General features: G+C 38.7%; 1 protein-coding gene across 4 annotated transcripts in view; it reads right to left on the reverse strand.

Moving 5' to 3' along the window:
• frmd5a (FERM domain containing 5a) overlaps positions 1–18,390 on the reverse strand; it is a 69,253-nt gene that overhangs the window by 8,770 nt on the left and 42,093 nt on the right. For all 4 annotated transcript variants that reach the window (XM_005729956.1, XM_013910047.1, XM_013910048.1 and 1 more), the window contains exons 2-7: positions 8,113–8,217; positions 5,719–5,761; positions 4,585–4,663; positions 1,808–1,905; positions 1,056–1,179; positions 65–152 (exon numbers count right to left, since the gene is read on the reverse strand). In XM_005729956.1, the coding sequence (XP_005730013.1) occupies positions 65–152; positions 1,056–1,179; positions 1,808–1,905; positions 4,585–4,663; positions 5,719–5,761; positions 8,113–8,217 (537 nt within the window). The remainder of the gene's footprint in view (positions 1–64; positions 153–1,055; positions 1,180–1,807; positions 1,906–4,584; positions 4,664–5,718; positions 5,762–8,112; positions 8,218–18,390) is intronic.

The raw sequence follows: 18,390 nt of genomic DNA on the forward strand, positions 1-18,390 counted from the left end.
GGAAAAGCATTTACAACATGTCTAAAGAGAGCAAAATAGTAATTTTAAAAAAATGCCACCCAACCTTGCATGGATGTGGATCAACACCATACGTCTCCAGCATCTGAGCTTTCTGTAGGAAATTTCGCTCTGATGTTTCAGGTTTCTGTCCACTAAGAGAGATTTTCTGTGTCAGTCCACCACAAACATTAAAAATTAAATATCGAGATGTCTAAATTTGAAAAGGCTTGGAAGAGAGGAACGAACAAATACATTTCCAATAATGAGATCTACTCGTTTAGTGAGTAGATTCATCTTTACCTCTTTTAGTAGAGGTAAAGATGAATAAGCGCCCAAATAGATCAAATATGAACACACGATCAATTGAAGCAAATAAACTATAGGATGACAAAAAACAAAAAGAAACACTTATTATTGATGTCAGCTTCTTTCTGGCTGTCACATTAACCTAAGTATTCAGGGCAGCTCTGTGCTTACATGGTATTAAGTAAAAGACACACCACTAGTGGGCAGCAGTGTCTCATACGGTTTGTCCTCCCACAGCATCGAAAGTAGGCTTTTGCAATTCTGTCTCTACTGTGACTCAGATTATTTCTTTAAACTGATTTTTATTTTTTTATTTTTGTTTTACTTGCCCCCTATTTGTTCCAGACACCTTTAACTATTAAACAACCTCAAAATAATGCAAGATAACACGGTGGCTCATTCATTCATTTTTAAAAATGATGCAGATGAATGAATGAAATGCTTAATCAGCTCAGCAGCTGTCTTTTCCTGTGCCTCTTCATGAACCCGCTCCATCAGATCACTTTCACTGCTGCTTATCAGGTTAATGCTGTGGCTAGGACCCGTCGCTAATAACTGTTCAAATAAAGGGCAAGCTACAGTCTAAGTGCTTTTCTCCGCTATCTGCTCAAATAACAGATGATAATCTGTCTATCCAGCCCAGCGCAAACCATTGATACCTCATCAAGCCAGTCAATTACATAAATGTCAAAGCAAGTCTAGTGTTTCTTTTGGCTGAGCGATTGCAGGTCATATATTTTGGCTCTTACATCAGCTCCGTCTTGTGTATGTCCGCAATCCTTCGCTCCAACTTCTCAGAATGTTTAGGAAAGAACTGGAACTTGGAGCTATAACCTTCAGGATGCTTCCCAGGGTCGTAATCACCGATCTCAGCTGGAGGGGGAATAACAAAATAAAAAAGATTTACATTTTAAACATGTCCACAGACATTCATATCAGATAGACGTTAGATTTAAATGCCAGGGGAGTCGGGCTAAACATGGCCAGGTTTGTTTGTGGTTCTTGCCGTTTTGTTCTCCCTTAGATGACCCTGACGTTGATTCCTCTCTGCAAAGAGGAGCTGACCAGGCAGCCTATGTTTAATTCATCAGGCCATCCTCCTCAGGAGGACCTGCCTCCCTGTGAAGCCAGCTGAGACTGTGTGTGTGTGGTTCAAAGATGACAAGATGCCAGATAACAGCTTCAAAGACTTTATAACAGAGTGCGATTTTCTTGTTCATTACCTCGCAACTGATGTAATTATCATACGGTACAGAACAAGCTTTCATTGTTTGTGAGTAGTTTGCTAAATCACATAGAGCAAAAAGTTCATTGCATCACATTAGGGAACTCTCTGAGGAGTATTTTTCGCTCTTGTGAAAAAATCCTCAGAAAATCTATTTTGCTTGGCTGGCGGTGTTTATCAGGACGGTGCTCTATGAGGCACAGTGAAACAGAGGTTGAGAACACAGTGAGAAGCAGAGAGTGGTACAAGTAATTTCCATCTGTCACTTTTCATTACCTTGAAGGATGTAGGCAGCCAGCATAGCCGCATCCGAGGTTTTGCACAGGAGCCGACCGTGATAGAGGTCTCTCTTGAGTTGCAGGAAGACAAGATATCTACAAAGGACAAAAACCACGTCAGCTGCTCTCACTGATTATAAGAAAACTGGTCATAAATACAGCTGATTTTCTCAGTGAACATTAGCAGGTAAACGATGAAGCAAGCAGGAATGGCAAACCCGAGCAAAGGCTACATGTTGTGTTCGTGTTCCCCATGGGTGGTTTGAATATTTCTTTTTGATTTAGTTGAAATGAGGGTTTTGTTTTGGGTGAAATAATGGCAGAAAGACCCCGAGGGAGAAGCTGCTACTGATGCCGCTGTGCTTTTCTTAAAATCTCCTGCCTAGTTTCAGGCTCATCGAACCAATCAGCTCCTGAATCGCGAACCTTAATGATTTGCAGCAAAGATGATGATGAATAATAGTAGAGATGAGTATTATTATTACTACCATTATCATTACTGTTGTTATAGTTAGAGGTGAAAAAACACTCAAAAAAAACCCAAGACCTGCTTTCTTTTTAGTGTCTAGAACATTTCCACAATGTTTTTTCTTTTTTTTTTTTTTTAAATGGAGACATCCCATGTTATTCACATGGCAGCAGATTCACAGACCCTTTTAAAAATATGATGAGTAAACTGCACGCACAACAACATCCCCAGCTATTTGGTGCTGATGGCTGCTGATCTTTTGATTACACTTCAAAACATCTGCACACTGATATGAGCACTAATGAGCATAGCCAACTAATTCTTTTATACATAATAGCAGATTTTCACTCGTGATTATAAAGGGCTGAAAGAAGGATGTCAAGGATGTTACTGGGATAAAAAATATTGCCTATATTTAGTAAGTTAGAATCAAAGTAGAAGTGCAGACAGGTGAAGAGAGATGCTATAACCATAACCATACCAAACTGTGCTAAAAGAACAGTTCTGCATAATGGACATTGAAACGCCACTGCATTAGCTTATACATGGAATAGCCACAAGGACTCACATCTGCCATCAATAAACAAACCAAAAAGGAAACAGGAGGCAAATAAAACTGTAGGCTGATGTCAAACCAGTCTGTTATTACAAAATAAATTCAACCGACCATGTTGTTAATCTGGTACTCCCATTTTTGCTCTTTTTGCTGTTGTTTTTTTGTTTTATTGTAGGTGGTGAAAATCAACACCATGCTGCAATAAAGATAACCTGTAACTACAAATAACACTCACTGGACACTTCATAAGGTCCACTGTGGTATAGATTCAACAAAGTGCTGAAAACATTCCTCACACAGAGGTCCATACTGACGGGCTCATAAAGGGATGGCCATGGTCATCAACAATACTTGTGTAAGGTGTGACATTTACACAACGCTCAGTTGGCACTAAGGGGCCCATAATGTCCCAAAGTGTCCTCTTACACCATTACACCACAACCAAAAGCTTGAACCGGTGATGCAAGGCAGTATGGATCCATCCTTTCATGTTGTTTACACCAAGTTCTGATCTGGATGTTACAGCAGAAATCCAGACTAATCAGACCGGGCTGGTCAAGCTCAAAGCAATCTAGTCCAGTTTCACTGTATGTAAGGCAGCGTTAGTCACTTAAAGCTGAAAACTCTAAAAACAATGAGCATCTGAAAAATGACAAGCTAATGTCAACATAATGTCAAACCTAAATGAGACGATCAATCGGAATGAGCTAAAACAAGATAGTCGATCCTCAAAGTCACTTAAATCACATTTTTTCCCAATTCTGATGCTTAGTTTGAACTTCAGCGGGTCGTCTTAACTGCTGAAATACACTGAGTTATTGAAATAGCTCCTTAACAAGCAGTTGAAAGGGTATACCTAATGAAGTGGCAGGTGAGTGTATTTTTATCTCTTATCAAAAAGCTGCCTATTTTGCCTTGAATTTAATTTGGTATTAACATAGTGTCCAAACAGTCCAATTTCAATGAGTGGGCGTACGCAGTGAATGAGCATGCAACTGATTATTTGTCTTGTCTGCGGTCTGCACCATGCTCTGCCCACTGCACTATAATAATAACCATGAACTCACTCCTTTCTCTCTAATTCATTTCCACTTTCAATTAGAAACCTTTGCCCCCATCTCATCTACTCATCTATTCTTTAGGTACAATAGAAAACATGAATGCATCTTATTACACAGCAGAGAGAGAGACGGAGCGGACCTCTCTCCTGTCAGTAATGAATACAAGTGCAAACTGACGCCGTGTGAACTCACAGCTGTTCGGTCCGAGTGAAAGTGTTACTTTCACCAATTTAAAGTGATACGTTATTAAGACAGGACTACATTTGAAGAGGATTATTACATGGAGAATGTGTGCGTTTGCACAAAAATCTTGCATGATGTTGCTTTTAATCTTCCAACCATTAACTTTCAGCACTGCCAGAGAAGGCTGTTACATTCCTCTGTAATGGTGTTCTGTGTAATATTCATCATAACGTTTTAGACGGTAAAGTGCTCAAGCATTTTAATTATGAAGGCACATGAATAATGTTTCAGAAAGAGGCATGTTTGCTCAGTCTAGAAGTTTCACAGCACAAATCTAATCCGAGGAAACAAAACAACGCCCCAGCACAGCTGCCATCTCTCTTCTTTCCCTCTTTTCATCACTGCTAAACTGAAATGAATGCAAACTTTAGCTTTAGAAAAACAAAAAAAACACAAACAGCCTTTATCAACTCATCTGAAGTGAAAGCCACCACAGTGGGTCATACCTAGTGATTTCCTCCTTGAGAGAAGCAGGATCAGGAGGGTAGAACTTAACTCTCAGACACATGGTGAACGGAGGCTGAGCTGGAGGAAACAAACAGGAAATATTTGAGACATGTGCGAGGATAACTTCAATAATTGCCAACAATCAGCAGAAACGTGAAATCTGACAAGTGCTTTTAGAAATGTCTTTGGTCAAATTAATTTATAGGTCTTTGTGTCTCTTGATCGATGCATACACTCTGTAACTCTGCTAAAAATAACAAAATCAACCAACAATTTAATCAATTTAATCTAACATTAACCAAAAGACTGAATTTAAAATAATTGTGTTGCGTGGAGGAAAGGACAATATTCTTCAGCATGACTGCTGGAAAATATACGCTAGTTGTCCATCAGTGTATCTATGTAATTCAATTTGATGAGTAAATTAATTAATTGGATATTTAAATCGACTAAACTCGTCATCTCAAGAGTTTGTTATCAATTCTAATCTTCAAAATTTGTTTAAAAGGACTCCTCAGTAAGAGACTGGTTGAATATACTGGTAATTGAAATTAACGTGATCTATTATTACACTGCATTCATCCATAAAAATATATCCTCTTCAAGGCAGAAGACTTTTTGGGAGAAATATTCAGATCTACATGCAATATTGTACAAAAAATACTGTTAGAAAGTCCTCCTTTTAACGGTTTCCACGAGGAAACTTAGATTATAATAATTATAATCTATAATAATCTCTTTTTTTTTTTATCCAGATGAAAGTCTTACTGAGATAATAAAAACATTGTAGAGAGTAACCTGAACAAGGAAGCAGCAAAGATTTAACTATTAGAAACATAAAAATAGAAATACTGATACATCAGAATCAGACCAAATGACTAAAATGTAAAGCACAGTTCTTCAGACTTGAACAAACTGTTTACATTCCCCCGATCAGACTGACAAATAACTATTGATCTTTTTTCATTGCATTAAATTACTTAAATTTAATAAACTAAGCAATTAGCTTTTTCTGTTGCTACATCAAATGTACATCATATTGCTACATAATGTATGCGATTTTAAAAGATTTCCCAACTTAATTTCAAAGCTTCTTTAATTATAAAGACACAAAAAGTAAGTGAAGTACTTACATTTCATTTGCTTTGCAATTGACTTTGTGAACTCCAACCAATGCTGCATTTGACAGAAAAACAGACAGATACAAATGTCACAAACATCCCCTGAGAGTAATCCACACATCAGCTGTTACTGCTGACAGTTTTACGTGGGAAAACCTGCTAACACCATGTATAGTGTCAGAGCGGTACAGATTGATCAGTGCAATAAGCGAATGCTGCATTGAACCTAAAGAATTTCCAGAGGTTTCTTTAATGACATCATCAAATACTTCAGGTAAATAAAATAATTATGGAAAAGTAATAGATAATGTTTCCCATTCCCTTTAATATTAAATGTTTATTCTTTATTAAAGCATTCAAAGATATATATAACTCTGATTTACTCCATAGAATAATACTTCAATTAGTTTATTCAGTCATCTGACATAATAAATTAATGACCGCAAGTTAAGCAGTTTAAACAAAGTTTACAGTTTGTGCATGAAAATGTGGCTGAGCAGGCAGGAATAGCCAGAAACATTTTAAAGCTACACTCTTGTACTCAAAAGATGAAAAAATAAATTATACCTGTAAAAGAGAATTTTTGAAAAGCAACACAAATGACACAGTTTTATTTTATTATAATTAAAATTGATCCATAATGTGGTTTCAACAATAGAAATATATCTCATTTTAATACTTCATTTAAATACTAATAATCATAATAATATTTTTCAGCAGCTGTGGTAATATTCTATCTACCCAAAAAATCAGACTTTAATTTTGTTTTGTTTATTTGCATTTTTTAAATAATATGCCACATTGATGATCTTTTATTATTATTATTATTATTATTATTATTATTATTATTATTATTATTATTATTATCACATTACATTATAAAATTTAATAAAATACACACATGACAATAACACTAATACCGGGCTCTGCTGGCTACACTTGTGTGTTTCTAGAGCGAGATTCAGATCCTGCATTTCACTGGAATCGTATTCTCTCTCCATCTTTCTCCGGTGATGTCTTCTCGCCAACCCAACCCACCCACAGCAACAACCACCAAAATAGCCCTGAGTGACAGCATAGGAAATGCAGCATCAGCAGAACTTGGTTCTTGTCTGAAGAGCTACAACATGATCTGTGAACATGTTAATACTTCATGAATCCAGCAGTGCAACTATATGCCTCACAGCAGAAGCGCCTGTTGGGACGGCCTTCAGTCTGAAAGGTGGCGTGAGAAAGAGACACCGAAGAACACAACTTTTCACTCTGGACCACAATCTCGCTCTAAATCAAAAACATTCAAATTTTAAACTGCAGGCATGCACGTCGTTTTGACACAACGCAACACAGTAATGTGTGCAAAAAAGTCACTCTTAGTTCACATTCAACAGCTTCTGCTTTTAAAAGTTTGGAAGCCAGAGATAAAACAAGGCAGTTTAAAAACTTAGCACTCTAGTTTCAACTCAAAGACTATATACTCTTTCACCAGAAGTAGGAACTGCCTCTCTACTTTTAAGATTAGGCTTAAAACGTTCTGTGACAATGAAGGACCCGACGACCACAGTGTTGCAGTTTTTCAGCGTCTTTTATTTTCCAGTTTTTAAAGTTCCGTCTTTCCAGCTGCCCCATTTCTGTAGCACACACCGCTCACCCCTCCAGTCCCAGCAACATCCTTAACAGAGTAGACCTGATTAGGTGATGAGGTCAGGTGTGCGAGCCGGCCTCCCCTGACACCACACCCTAAACCCACTGCTCGACCCCTCCCCTGCAGCTGAGCCACAAACCACACCCTGCCACACTGACCTTTTATATGTCATAAGATATAAGAAGTATGGATGGATGTTAATACCATTTCACTGACACTATTAAGGTCAGATCATCTTCCAATCCCCTTATTGTCCCCTGATCATTTTTTTTATGTGCACAAAAAGTAGGAATGCAAAAGTTTTCAACATCAATACAGCTTTCTTAGCAACAGACTAACGTGTGACTCAGATGAGGCGAGTTTCATGTCACACAAACATGCTACCATTTATAGAAAACGTTTTAAATATTTGAGGTTTATGATTCCAGTAAATTAAATAATTTTTAACATCTCAACTTTAACTGGTTCTCTATTTCCCTCTCTAGTAAAACAATGGGCCCATTAGGCATTAGCTGAACTTTCTATCAAGACTCAAAGCTCGTGCAAAGACAGGAGACTAATTAAAGATAATCTCATCTGACCCCCAGGAAGAAACAGATGCCTTTCACCTTAATGATATTGTGTATTTCAAGGATGAGCATTTCTTTCTCTCAGACTAGATTTTAATTTTGTGAAAAGTACCTCACTAAGAAAACCATAAATGAAATGCACATTAGTATAAACACAAAAAACCTCTTGCCACACTCACAGATGTAAACACTTACCCTCTGCTTGTCTGGATCCACATATCTGATGCCAAAATAGTCTTTTTCCAGTAAGTTGAGGTTATGGCAGATGAGGTCAAACAGATATTGTCCCTTTGCATCCCGCTGCAATAGAAGAGCAGAAAAACTGAAATTCAAAAGCAGCAAATCACATATTCGAGCACATGGCCCCAAAAAAATTCAGCCAAGAAAAGCTAAGCCTTTAAAATGAGAAATATTTCCTGCTAGAAGAATGCTTCGCTCACTCCAGCAGATATATCTTGGATTCATCTAATATTAATACGAAGCCAGAGCCATCTGAAGTGTCTGGAATAAACCCCCATCACACAGCTTAAAAAGAGAAAGGATTAAAAGTGATGAGGTCTTTCTCGGGTTTGCTTATATTTCTGAGTCTCACAATGAAGCTTCCCTAAGAGCAATGGTTCTCAAACTGTGCAGCAGGGCCCACTGGTGGGGCATAGAGCCACTACAGGTGGGACGCTGAAGACCAGGGGGAAAATGTGGAGTGAACAGTGAATAAATATGATGATTGGGGGACTTTCTTTCTGAACACGCTGTTTGGAAAGAAGCAAAAGAACAAACTGAGAGTTTCTCAGTATAATTGTTTAGCACTGGAAGTGTTTTACACAACTGCAGACACCTGCAGATTTAATTTGCCAGTACATTAAAAGTGATTATTACAACTGTGTGCATTGCTACAGAAAGCCAGGCAGGGTAATAATTGAGTGCGTGGGTGACATACGGTACAATATCATGGCATATTTCGTGGGAAATACAGAAGAACTGAGCAGCTAAACTCAAATAACCTCAAATAGCAGAGCTGAAATTTTAAGCAGATTCAAAATCCTTAAATGGCAGGAGGTCAAGTACATTTAAAAAGTTTTAATTAAGCATGTGAAACTGAGCTGTCTACGACACTTCAGTGTCTCGGCTTCTGTGGTATTAACGCGTTACATCAGAGCATACGCCTAGTAAATGTGACGAGGTTAAAAGGTTGGCGATTAATCAATATCAGGAAGACAGCACCATTAATCCTAAGGCTACTCCAGTGCTGTCACTGCTCAACAACTACCACCCTGACTGGGAAACATGAGGCCAGGTACAAGATCACAGGGTTGACTTAATGTGGAACTTTTGCAAGCCTAAACCTCAAGTCCAGAAAGGTATAAAACAAACCAAGTCAGGCTTTCTTTGACTTAGCGATTCCACTACACCTAAACCTCTAGTTGGAGATAACGGGTATAATGATGGTGGTTATTTAATTTCTCTCTCCTTCAGGCTCTGTGCGAACTCATATATAAATGGGCATTTTACACATCATATCACTCTTTGATGTATGACCCCTTTGAGCTCCGCCTACTCCAATCAAAGAGCCTACCAGATGACGATGATAAAATCTAAATTTAAAAAAAAAACGCTAAAGAACATATAATAATCCTGTAAATTAACGTTTCAGTGAATTATTTTACTGCTCAGTGCGCACACGGTGCTGCTGCTTAATGCTAAGGTGATGGCTGCACACTAGAGTTCTTAACTTTTAAATTGGATACATTTAAACGCTGCTGTACCACAGCCTCATAAAGCAGATGTGGAAGTAGCTTTAGGTTGTCTGCAGATCAAAGCGAAATTTCATTGATTGAACAGGTATTCTTGGTGTGTGTTCTGTGTTCTTGTAGCTGTAGTTCCAGCAGTATAAAACATATTCCAGCACAGAATCTTTAAAACATGCTGTAAACACAGCGATCGTGGCTCAAGAGTTGGGTGTTCGTCTTGTAATCGGAAGGTTGCCGGTTCGAGCCCCGGCTCCGACAGTCTCGGTCGTTGTGTCCTTGGGCAAGACACTTCACCTACCGCCTACTGGTGGTGGTCGCCTCTGTCAGTGCGCCCCAGGGTGGCTGTGGCTACACTGTAGCTTGCCATCACCAGTGTGTGAATGTGTGTGTGAATGGGTGGATGATTGTGTATAGTGTAAAGCGCTTTGGGGTCCTTAGGACCAAGTAAAGCGCTATACAAATACAGATCATTTACCATAAATAAAGGAATCGGTGAAACTGTGGAACTTAGAGAGCAAAAAAGAGAAAAAAGAGAGCAACTCTTGTGACACACAAAACTCAGCTTGACATTTCTTATCTTCACCTTATTTTGGTTCATTAGACCAGCGGTCCCCAACCCACGGGCCTCGGACCAGTACCGGTCCGTGAGTCGTTTGGTACCGGGCCGCAAGAGTTGAGGCTCAGGTGTGAAATATGGTTTTCAGGGTTTTTATCGGTTTTCAGTTATTTTGTTATCGTTTTTATCGTTAACTCTGTTTTCCTGAGTCTTTTCACGTGTGTTATGAATAAATCTTCTTTTTTTCGGTACCGGTACTAGTTTTATTTTGTTGTATTTATCCGCGACACCTTAAAGGCCGGTCCGTGAAACTATTGTCGGGCATAAACCGGTCCGTGGCGCAAAAAAGGTTGGAGACCGCTGCTTTAGACCATAACTTCACTGCTTTAGTTGCATTACAAATTACACATCATATTGTCCAGTGCCTACGTGCAGAGCGTAATGCTTTTCAGCTAATAAATCCTATGGACACTGTTCACAAAACCCAAAATAATAAGAAAAAAATGAGAGACAAGCTGGTGAAAAGCTCTTCTTCTGCAGAGAAAAAAAAAAGCTGTTCCCTAGCAAATCTTACATTCCCACTATTTATTTATTTATTTTTACAACAAATGTAGGTCAGATAAAAGAAGCCCACTGGTAGATCACAATGTTTGTCTGCAAGCTTTTAGTATCTTATTGCTAATATTCACTGCCATTCAGTGGAACTACAACACAGTTGTGTGTTGATGAAAGCTTTTAGAAGCAAAAAGGCCAGATATTTTCCCCGAGTGCTGTTTCAAAGCCAAACGGGCCTACTAGGACGGTAAATATTGGTATTTTCATATCCATCGGGGCTGGAAATATCAAGGCAAATTAATTCTAATTCCTCCGCGTTTCTGGTGTTTCAACTTTAGATTGTTAGTCGCAATTACAGATTTGAATTCATTATGAACTAGTTTATAACTAGTTTGATGGATTTGGGGTTTTTTTTGGGGGGGGGGGGGGGGGGGGCGCTCTAAAAGAAAGCAATCAAATCTAAAAAAAAACAAACAAAAAAACCCACCCAGCTCGTGTCTATGCCTGAATCTAATTGACTGAAGTCTTTCTAGTATTCAAGTCTCAGTGCTCACAGTGACTAATGAGGGGGTCAGCTGAGGTGAAGGTTGAGCACCCACAGTCAGCCGTCTGTCTTATTCCTCCTCCTCCTTTGCCCCGTGAAGGCAAGTAGAAGCGTTCCTGGCAGCACACCCCTGCATGTCATTACTCCGGCTGCAGATAACAGGCACTTCATTAGGAAAAAGGCTTGTCAATGCCGAGCTTGTCGCTTACCCACCATGACTGTGTGCCAAATGCCCACTGGAGTTCTGCGACTGAGGGTAGCTGACCTTTATGCAGCAAGACTGGGGGGGTTGCATGGGTGCTCGCCACTGTCACTTCAAGATTATTACTTTGTTGTATTATCACTAACCGATCTGACGTGCCTGTTTGAAAAATGGAACAGCAGGAACCCCTCAGTCTGCCTGGACACTATCACACATTGGCTGACAAATTAATGGAAAAACCAATAATAACATGCCTTAGTAAGAAATTTTTAAGTGTGCTGTGAAACTGATTCTCCAAGAGTCTGGATCTCTCCTGGAGGGATTAATACCATTCTCCCAAAATATATTTACTCATTTGATGTTTTAATGGCGCCACAATCTCCCCTATATGTTGACCCAATCAGTGACCACTGTGGCTGTGACCTGTGATCACTTAGAATAACTTTATATTGATTTGCAGTGGCCCTGGAGCCAATCCATGCCACCAAAAATGCATTTGGGGTTAGGGATAAACACGGTTTCCCAAGAGTTCAAAATTCAGAGATTCAGTCCTTAAACAGACACACAAGTAAAGCAACAATGATCTAAATGACTAAAGCGTTTAGACACCATTCCAAATCTTGGTTTTATTACTGGATCCTAGAGCCAAGCTCAAGGAAACCACAGACAGCAAGAACCCAAACACATTAAAAAAGCTTCTTTAAGAGAAGAGTCAGACAGGACATCTGTTCTTTTGTTACATGGGAAGAGCAAGCTTGTTTAGTATTCAGCAGCAATCTCATGCATCTCTCTTGCTCCCTGGTGCCCTCTACACAGCACAGCTGCATTATCCTCCCACCACTCGCTCTAATTACAAGATAGAGGTGATTGCAAGAGAGAAAGAATGTCCTGAAATTTCTAATTAATTCTAATGAACCACTTCCTCGCTTTGACTGCAATTTTAATATAGCATTACAAGAGCCACAGCAGACTTACAAAAGGTTTTATTGATATAAACCTGTGGCAGAAAGAGTTTCAACACAGCCAGGGAAGCAGGTGTGACCCTGAGATCTCTGACGCCTGATCGTATATCGTGCCGCCCAGTTTGAAACTCTGAAAACAAAACAAAAAAAAATCTAGAAATAATCAGAGGAGTAAGAACACGTCATTTTGAAAATTTGTTTAGTAGGAAAAATCGCATGTGGCCAAATGTGTGATACATATATTTAAAAATATTTAAATAATTCACAATTCATTGCTTCAGCCTTACTCTGTGAATTTGCATAAAGATGCTGTTTCTTGAGGGTGAGGCAAAAAGTAGAGCTCAGCTTTAGCTTAACAGCCTCAGTCTTGTTTTGAAAATGCTGAATTTATCGATAATAAGACGTGGTTTAGGGAGCTGCTCGCTCTGGTTGCTTACTTAATGAATTTTTAAGGCCTTTGTCAGGCATTTTTAATATTCTAGCTTTTGGACAACTTTCAAAATGAACGCTGTTAAACAACTTTAAAATTTCAAGGTTGGTACTAGTCTGGATGCATGTCAGGTTAATCTGTGATTATAAACCGGCCACTGGTGTGAATGTGAGAATTTGAGCTTTGTTAGCTCTCTGGTAGACCGATAACCTGTCGAGGGTACTCTGCTTATTGCCTGATGAGAGGTGGGATAGGCTCCTAAATTTTAAAAGCAGTTAGGAAAGTGAATGGATAAAAGTTACCTCTTTTTGACTGTGTCCTGATCTCTCGCAGGCTTTCTAACCAATCTGATGGTCTGTTCTAATTAATACAATCTTTCTCACGTCATTAACTGAAAACAGCACAGTGGTTCTCCAAGATCCTAAAGATCTCCCTGTGTACAATGAGCACTTCCTCTTCAGATTAATCATTGAAACGGTCTCCATGTCACCAGATAAGCACTGACCATTAATAAAAGATTATATCACTTTATAGTGAGAGGAGTGGAAACACAAAAAAAGCCATTTAGTGTGTGTGTGTGTGTGTGTGTGTGTGTGTGTGTGTGTGTGTGTGTGTGTGTGTGTGTGTGTGTGTGTGTGCGCATTTGAGAAGTGTAACCTTAAAGATACTTTCTGGCGTGAGGTGATTTCTTTGGTTTCATAGGCAGATTGCTTTCTTTCGTCCCAGCAGATTGAGGGATTGCACTGGTTAATGTTTCAGACAGATTCAGACTCCTGCTGTAGTTCAAGGCATGACCCCGCCGCTTCAGCTGGGAAAGGAGTGCACAAAGGGCAACCCACAACCGCTAACAGTTAGTAAGAAGCAAATCCTTACAGCACGTTTGAAATCAAGTCTGCTTCTAGCAGGTCTTTGCTTCAAGGAGCAGCAGATTATTTGTTGGGTGTAGGTCATTTCTGATTATTTTACACTGTTTTAAACTTCAGTTGCAGAAAATAAAGAAAAGTATCCAAGGATGATTTTAGAAATAAAGCTTTATCATTCAAAAGAGTTATTAATTAGTAGTTTGAAGCTGAATAGGACAGGAAAAGTGCTCGTTCTCTATAAATCTACTGAGTGCAAAAAAAGAAATGGCAAGAGTTCAATTTGGACCTCACACAGCGAGTGTGTGACATTGAGTGATAATGGGAATAGATTAGGTCCCAAAATTTGGGAACATGTGGAGATTTGTTCATAGTTCTTCCTATGAGTAAGTGATTAAAAATACAACCAGTGTGAATTGAAACAATCAGACTTCTTCCCCAGCAATAATTTAATATACAATATCAAGAAATCAGTGCTCTATTGTAAAAATCATACAAAAGACTAATTACAAGCCTAGAAAAAGTGAAAATTCACTGACAGCTGAGGTCAAAAAACGAAAAAGACACTTTGAAATGAATGAGTGTTTAAAGAACATCTCTAAAAACTTGCTCTGTTGACATACATTAAGTAAATATACTGATTCTTTTCTTACTAGCGGTTCTGCATTAGCTTTGAAGCAATTTAACAACACACACTAATATAATGCAATACAGCATTACAGTAATGAGTCTTTGTACAAAACCCAGGAAACAGTTTGCAGTACAGTCTCACTAGCAGAAAAGTGGGCCATCAAAACATGATGGGAATGTGCAAGGATTTGCCCCAGAAATGGGAGGAATCAGGAGAATAAGCAAAGCAAAAGGGAGCTACGGATAGAGAGATACGGATAATTGCTTTTAAAGCTCTCTCAGCAGCTGAATGGGTGACAGTTGAGTTCGCATTTGAAAGCGGATCTCATAAGAGAGAATGTTGTATTTAGCACAATGCTGAAGACTGCACCCAAATTATTCACAATTGACCCTGAATAGGTGACCCTGGATGAAGCTGTTCTCCTCCTAATGTTCTGACTTACACTGCTGCACTTTCACACAAAAGAAAAGAAAAGATGAAGTGCTTTATACGTCTGCAAAATGCAACCTATCTGGCATTCTGCTTACTATTTAGGTCAACAACAACAGCCTGGGAGACTGTATTTCTTAAGTTACATCATCCAATTTGTGATAAAAGGAACCACTGTAAAGCTTTGGGATATTAAGTATTTATAAGAGGAAAAAAGGAATCACAGTGTAAGTAAAATTATAATGAAGTCAAGTAAGAAAAACTGCAAACAACAAGCTCAACAGGGTAATTTATTAGCCACAGCAGCAGTAAATCAGGTGTTTATTTATTTGTGAAATTTTCTTCTAGTTAATCATTGGTGAGTTACCACTAACACTAACACACAGCCAGATTTTTAAGTATTCCATCATTAACCAAAAGTGTTGACCTGGCCACAAAAACATTTTCTATGAAATATTCCCGCTATGAGGTGCACTTTGGTACAAAAACATCTATTACAATGCATTAATACTGGACTTACTGGGTTTGCTAAATATAAGGCAGCTTGATGTACAATATCTATAATGCCTTCTTTTATATGTAAAAATATTACATGATATTTAAATACACAAATTTTAAAATTTCACAAAAACTAAATTATTAATGTAACAAATGCTCTGCGAAAATCAAAATTTGCATTAGACCATCAGGAGTGTTTATTATAAATTTAAGCGTGCATTTATTTTTTTAAGTCAAGAAATCAACATAATGAAGAATAAAATCATCAAAGCTGTCAATCAAATTACACTTAATGAAGGCTATTCCATGTAGAAACTCACTAACAGAGCTTGGAGAAGTGGGAAAAATGTAATTATAGACAAAGTTTGAGACTTGTGAACAATAGGGAAGCCTTAGATAGCCATTAAGGTGTCAAATGCAAATGCATGTAGTGTGAAAATGCTCCTGGCAGAACACCACAGGCTGGTTTGGTTGGCTGCTCACATACATTCATGTATTACTCATACATTAGAAATTGCTACATTTTTAAGTATAAAGCATTTACTTTTTTTTACCAGTTTAATCGCTTATTTTTATTCATTTACTGTGTTAAGGTGAAAAAAATATAAAGTATAAGGACATACTGTATATTGTAACTTTGTGACACTTCAGCCAGTTCTGGTTTCATTCTTTACCAGAGTTTTTCTCTCTATACCGTACAAACACAAAGGTTTGGATGGAGACTGTTTAAGGAGATCGCAAAGAGTCTTCGGTTATGTCCTTATTTTAAAGTGAACATCATCCATAACAATACTGTATGATTAATGATTAGTTATACAAACATGCTTTCTGGGTGACAAAAAGGATGCACCCTAGACCTGAAGTGTCTCTAGAAGTATATTTGATGGAGATTTGTTTGTAGCATGTGCCTAAATGTGCCTGCGGGGACAAGGAAATGAATATGTTTCTGAGTCATTAGTCCTTCAGCCCACCAGTGATGGATTTCATTGCCAGCTCTGCTCTAATGACCTTTCTGTCACATTTCTCAGCTGTACATACAAGTGAATATTGCAGATACCAGGTTTTACTTCGTACAGCTACTTTAGACCACTGTGCAGGGAAGGTTTTAAAGAATACAATGCAAGAAAACAAAGCAAAAAATGTTGTCTTTATTTGAAACCAAACATTTTATTTTCTTTCGTACATCCCCTGGTAACTACAACATTCGTGTTATCTTGGAGTTGTTCCCCCACTGCGTAACATTTACTAAAAAGTGTGACAAATACCCCCAAAACTGAATGAGCAGCACAATTGGTGTCATGCTTGGGATTAGCATAATGAAAACAATGCCCGTTTTATTTATTTAGATTTTTTTTTTTTGGCATTTGCACAGCTCTGGTGGTGATGTGCCAGTTCAGTCTCCCCCACTGTAGAGAGAGCCTGTCGAGCAATGACTCAGTGTGGCAAATTCAGACTACATCAACCCCGCAGCCCTGACATTTATTCCCATGCAATGTTAACCTCTAAATGAAACAACTGGGCAGTCTTATAGCATGCAGCGTTATCACAACTACATGTAGGTCTGGCTCACAGGATGACACATTTTACCAGACGTGCCCATTTGGGCCGCTGGCGAAGACTCATTCACACATTGACTGACATCTGTCGTTACACTGGGTGTGTAGCCATAAGTACTGCTCTATAGATTTCTTGAAAAAGGGCAGCTGTTTAGTGCCTGTCAGCCTTTTAATCCATAGATGGCATCTAGGAACACTGGGCTTTAAAAGAACGTACCCCAGAGCGTGTCAGAAGTGTTAAAAGCTGCACTGCACGGTTTACTACCTGTCACTGTTCCCAGGCTTCTTCTACAGTGTGCCTCAGCACCAGACTCAGCCGTGGGCTTTTTCTAAACAATAAGGCAGCTAGATCATTTCTCCATTATCCTTCTCTTTGCCAGCACTAACCCCCTATCAGGCAAAGGCAGCCGGAGCCTTTCAGGCCGTCTTCACCAATGACTCTTTCAAGCCTGCCATCTCTAAAAATATGCGAATGAACCCTTAAGGCCTGTTATTTCATGACCATGCACCTTCTTTTTGGTGTGATTATCAGCAGCACATGCTAATAATGTTTACCCCTTTTCTTTGGCAGTGCACACATTTTATAGATTTCATGACTCTCTCTCCCTTTTTCTCTATTTCAAGAGCTGTCTTGCAAAACTGCTTCTCTGCTCCTACTAAAACAATCTGCTGACACAAACAAAACAGCTGCTGAAAGCATTTGTATCTACTGTGATAACACCGCTACTGTCAGATCCTTAATGAAAAGCAAGACCACACAAGACAGAGAGCATGAAGAAAATAGGGACTTCTGGGTTCACTCAGATGCCATATCTTTTTACTGTCAAACTGCAATTTCCCTTCTGAATTCTTGGTCTTTTTCTGTTACCACCGCAGAGGGATATTTCCCAGCCGCCTCTTCTATTTTTGTCAAGTGGGCTGATTGAATCTGAAGGCACAGGAGAAAACATCAAAAGGGAACGGCCCGTTTGCACATGTGCATTTGACTGAATGCACCAGAATTACCATCGAATGGTGAAAATATTGGAGATTCTATAAAAGACAAAACAAAGAAGCTCGTGTATCATTTAAGTGGACTGTTTTATGTCAGCAGACTTGTGTTATATCTACCAGGATTTCTGGAGTTTAGCATAATTAGGTGCTAGGAAACAAATTGAAAATAATCTTTTGAACCACAAAGTGACCACATCACTAATAATGACAAATTAGTATCATTTTTATTTTTTTGATCATGGAAGCATGAATTATATTTTCAAAGTCTATCGGAGAAAGATAGGATTTTAATTTGGCAATTTTTTTTTTACTTTGAGGTCGAGGTCACTGATATTCAAACTCATCCTAGATTTTTAATAGCAGCACCTATTGTATGAATCCTAATGTATGAAAATCACTGAATTCAACCACCCATCTATCTAGTAGGGTGATGACAACACCCCATCATCCTTTTATGCTTGAGGGGTAAAAATTGGTCTTAACAACCGTGGTCACTTGCTTCTCTACTT

The sequence above is a fragment of the Pundamilia nyererei genome, unplaced genomic scaffold (genome assembly GCF_000239375.1).
Source record: "Pundamilia nyererei isolate P.nyererei 1_Seehausen unplaced genomic scaffold, PunNye1.0 scaffold00035, whole genome shotgun sequence".
Taxonomy (NCBI): Eukaryota; Metazoa; Chordata; class Actinopteri; order Cichliformes; family Cichlidae; genus Pundamilia; species Pundamilia nyererei.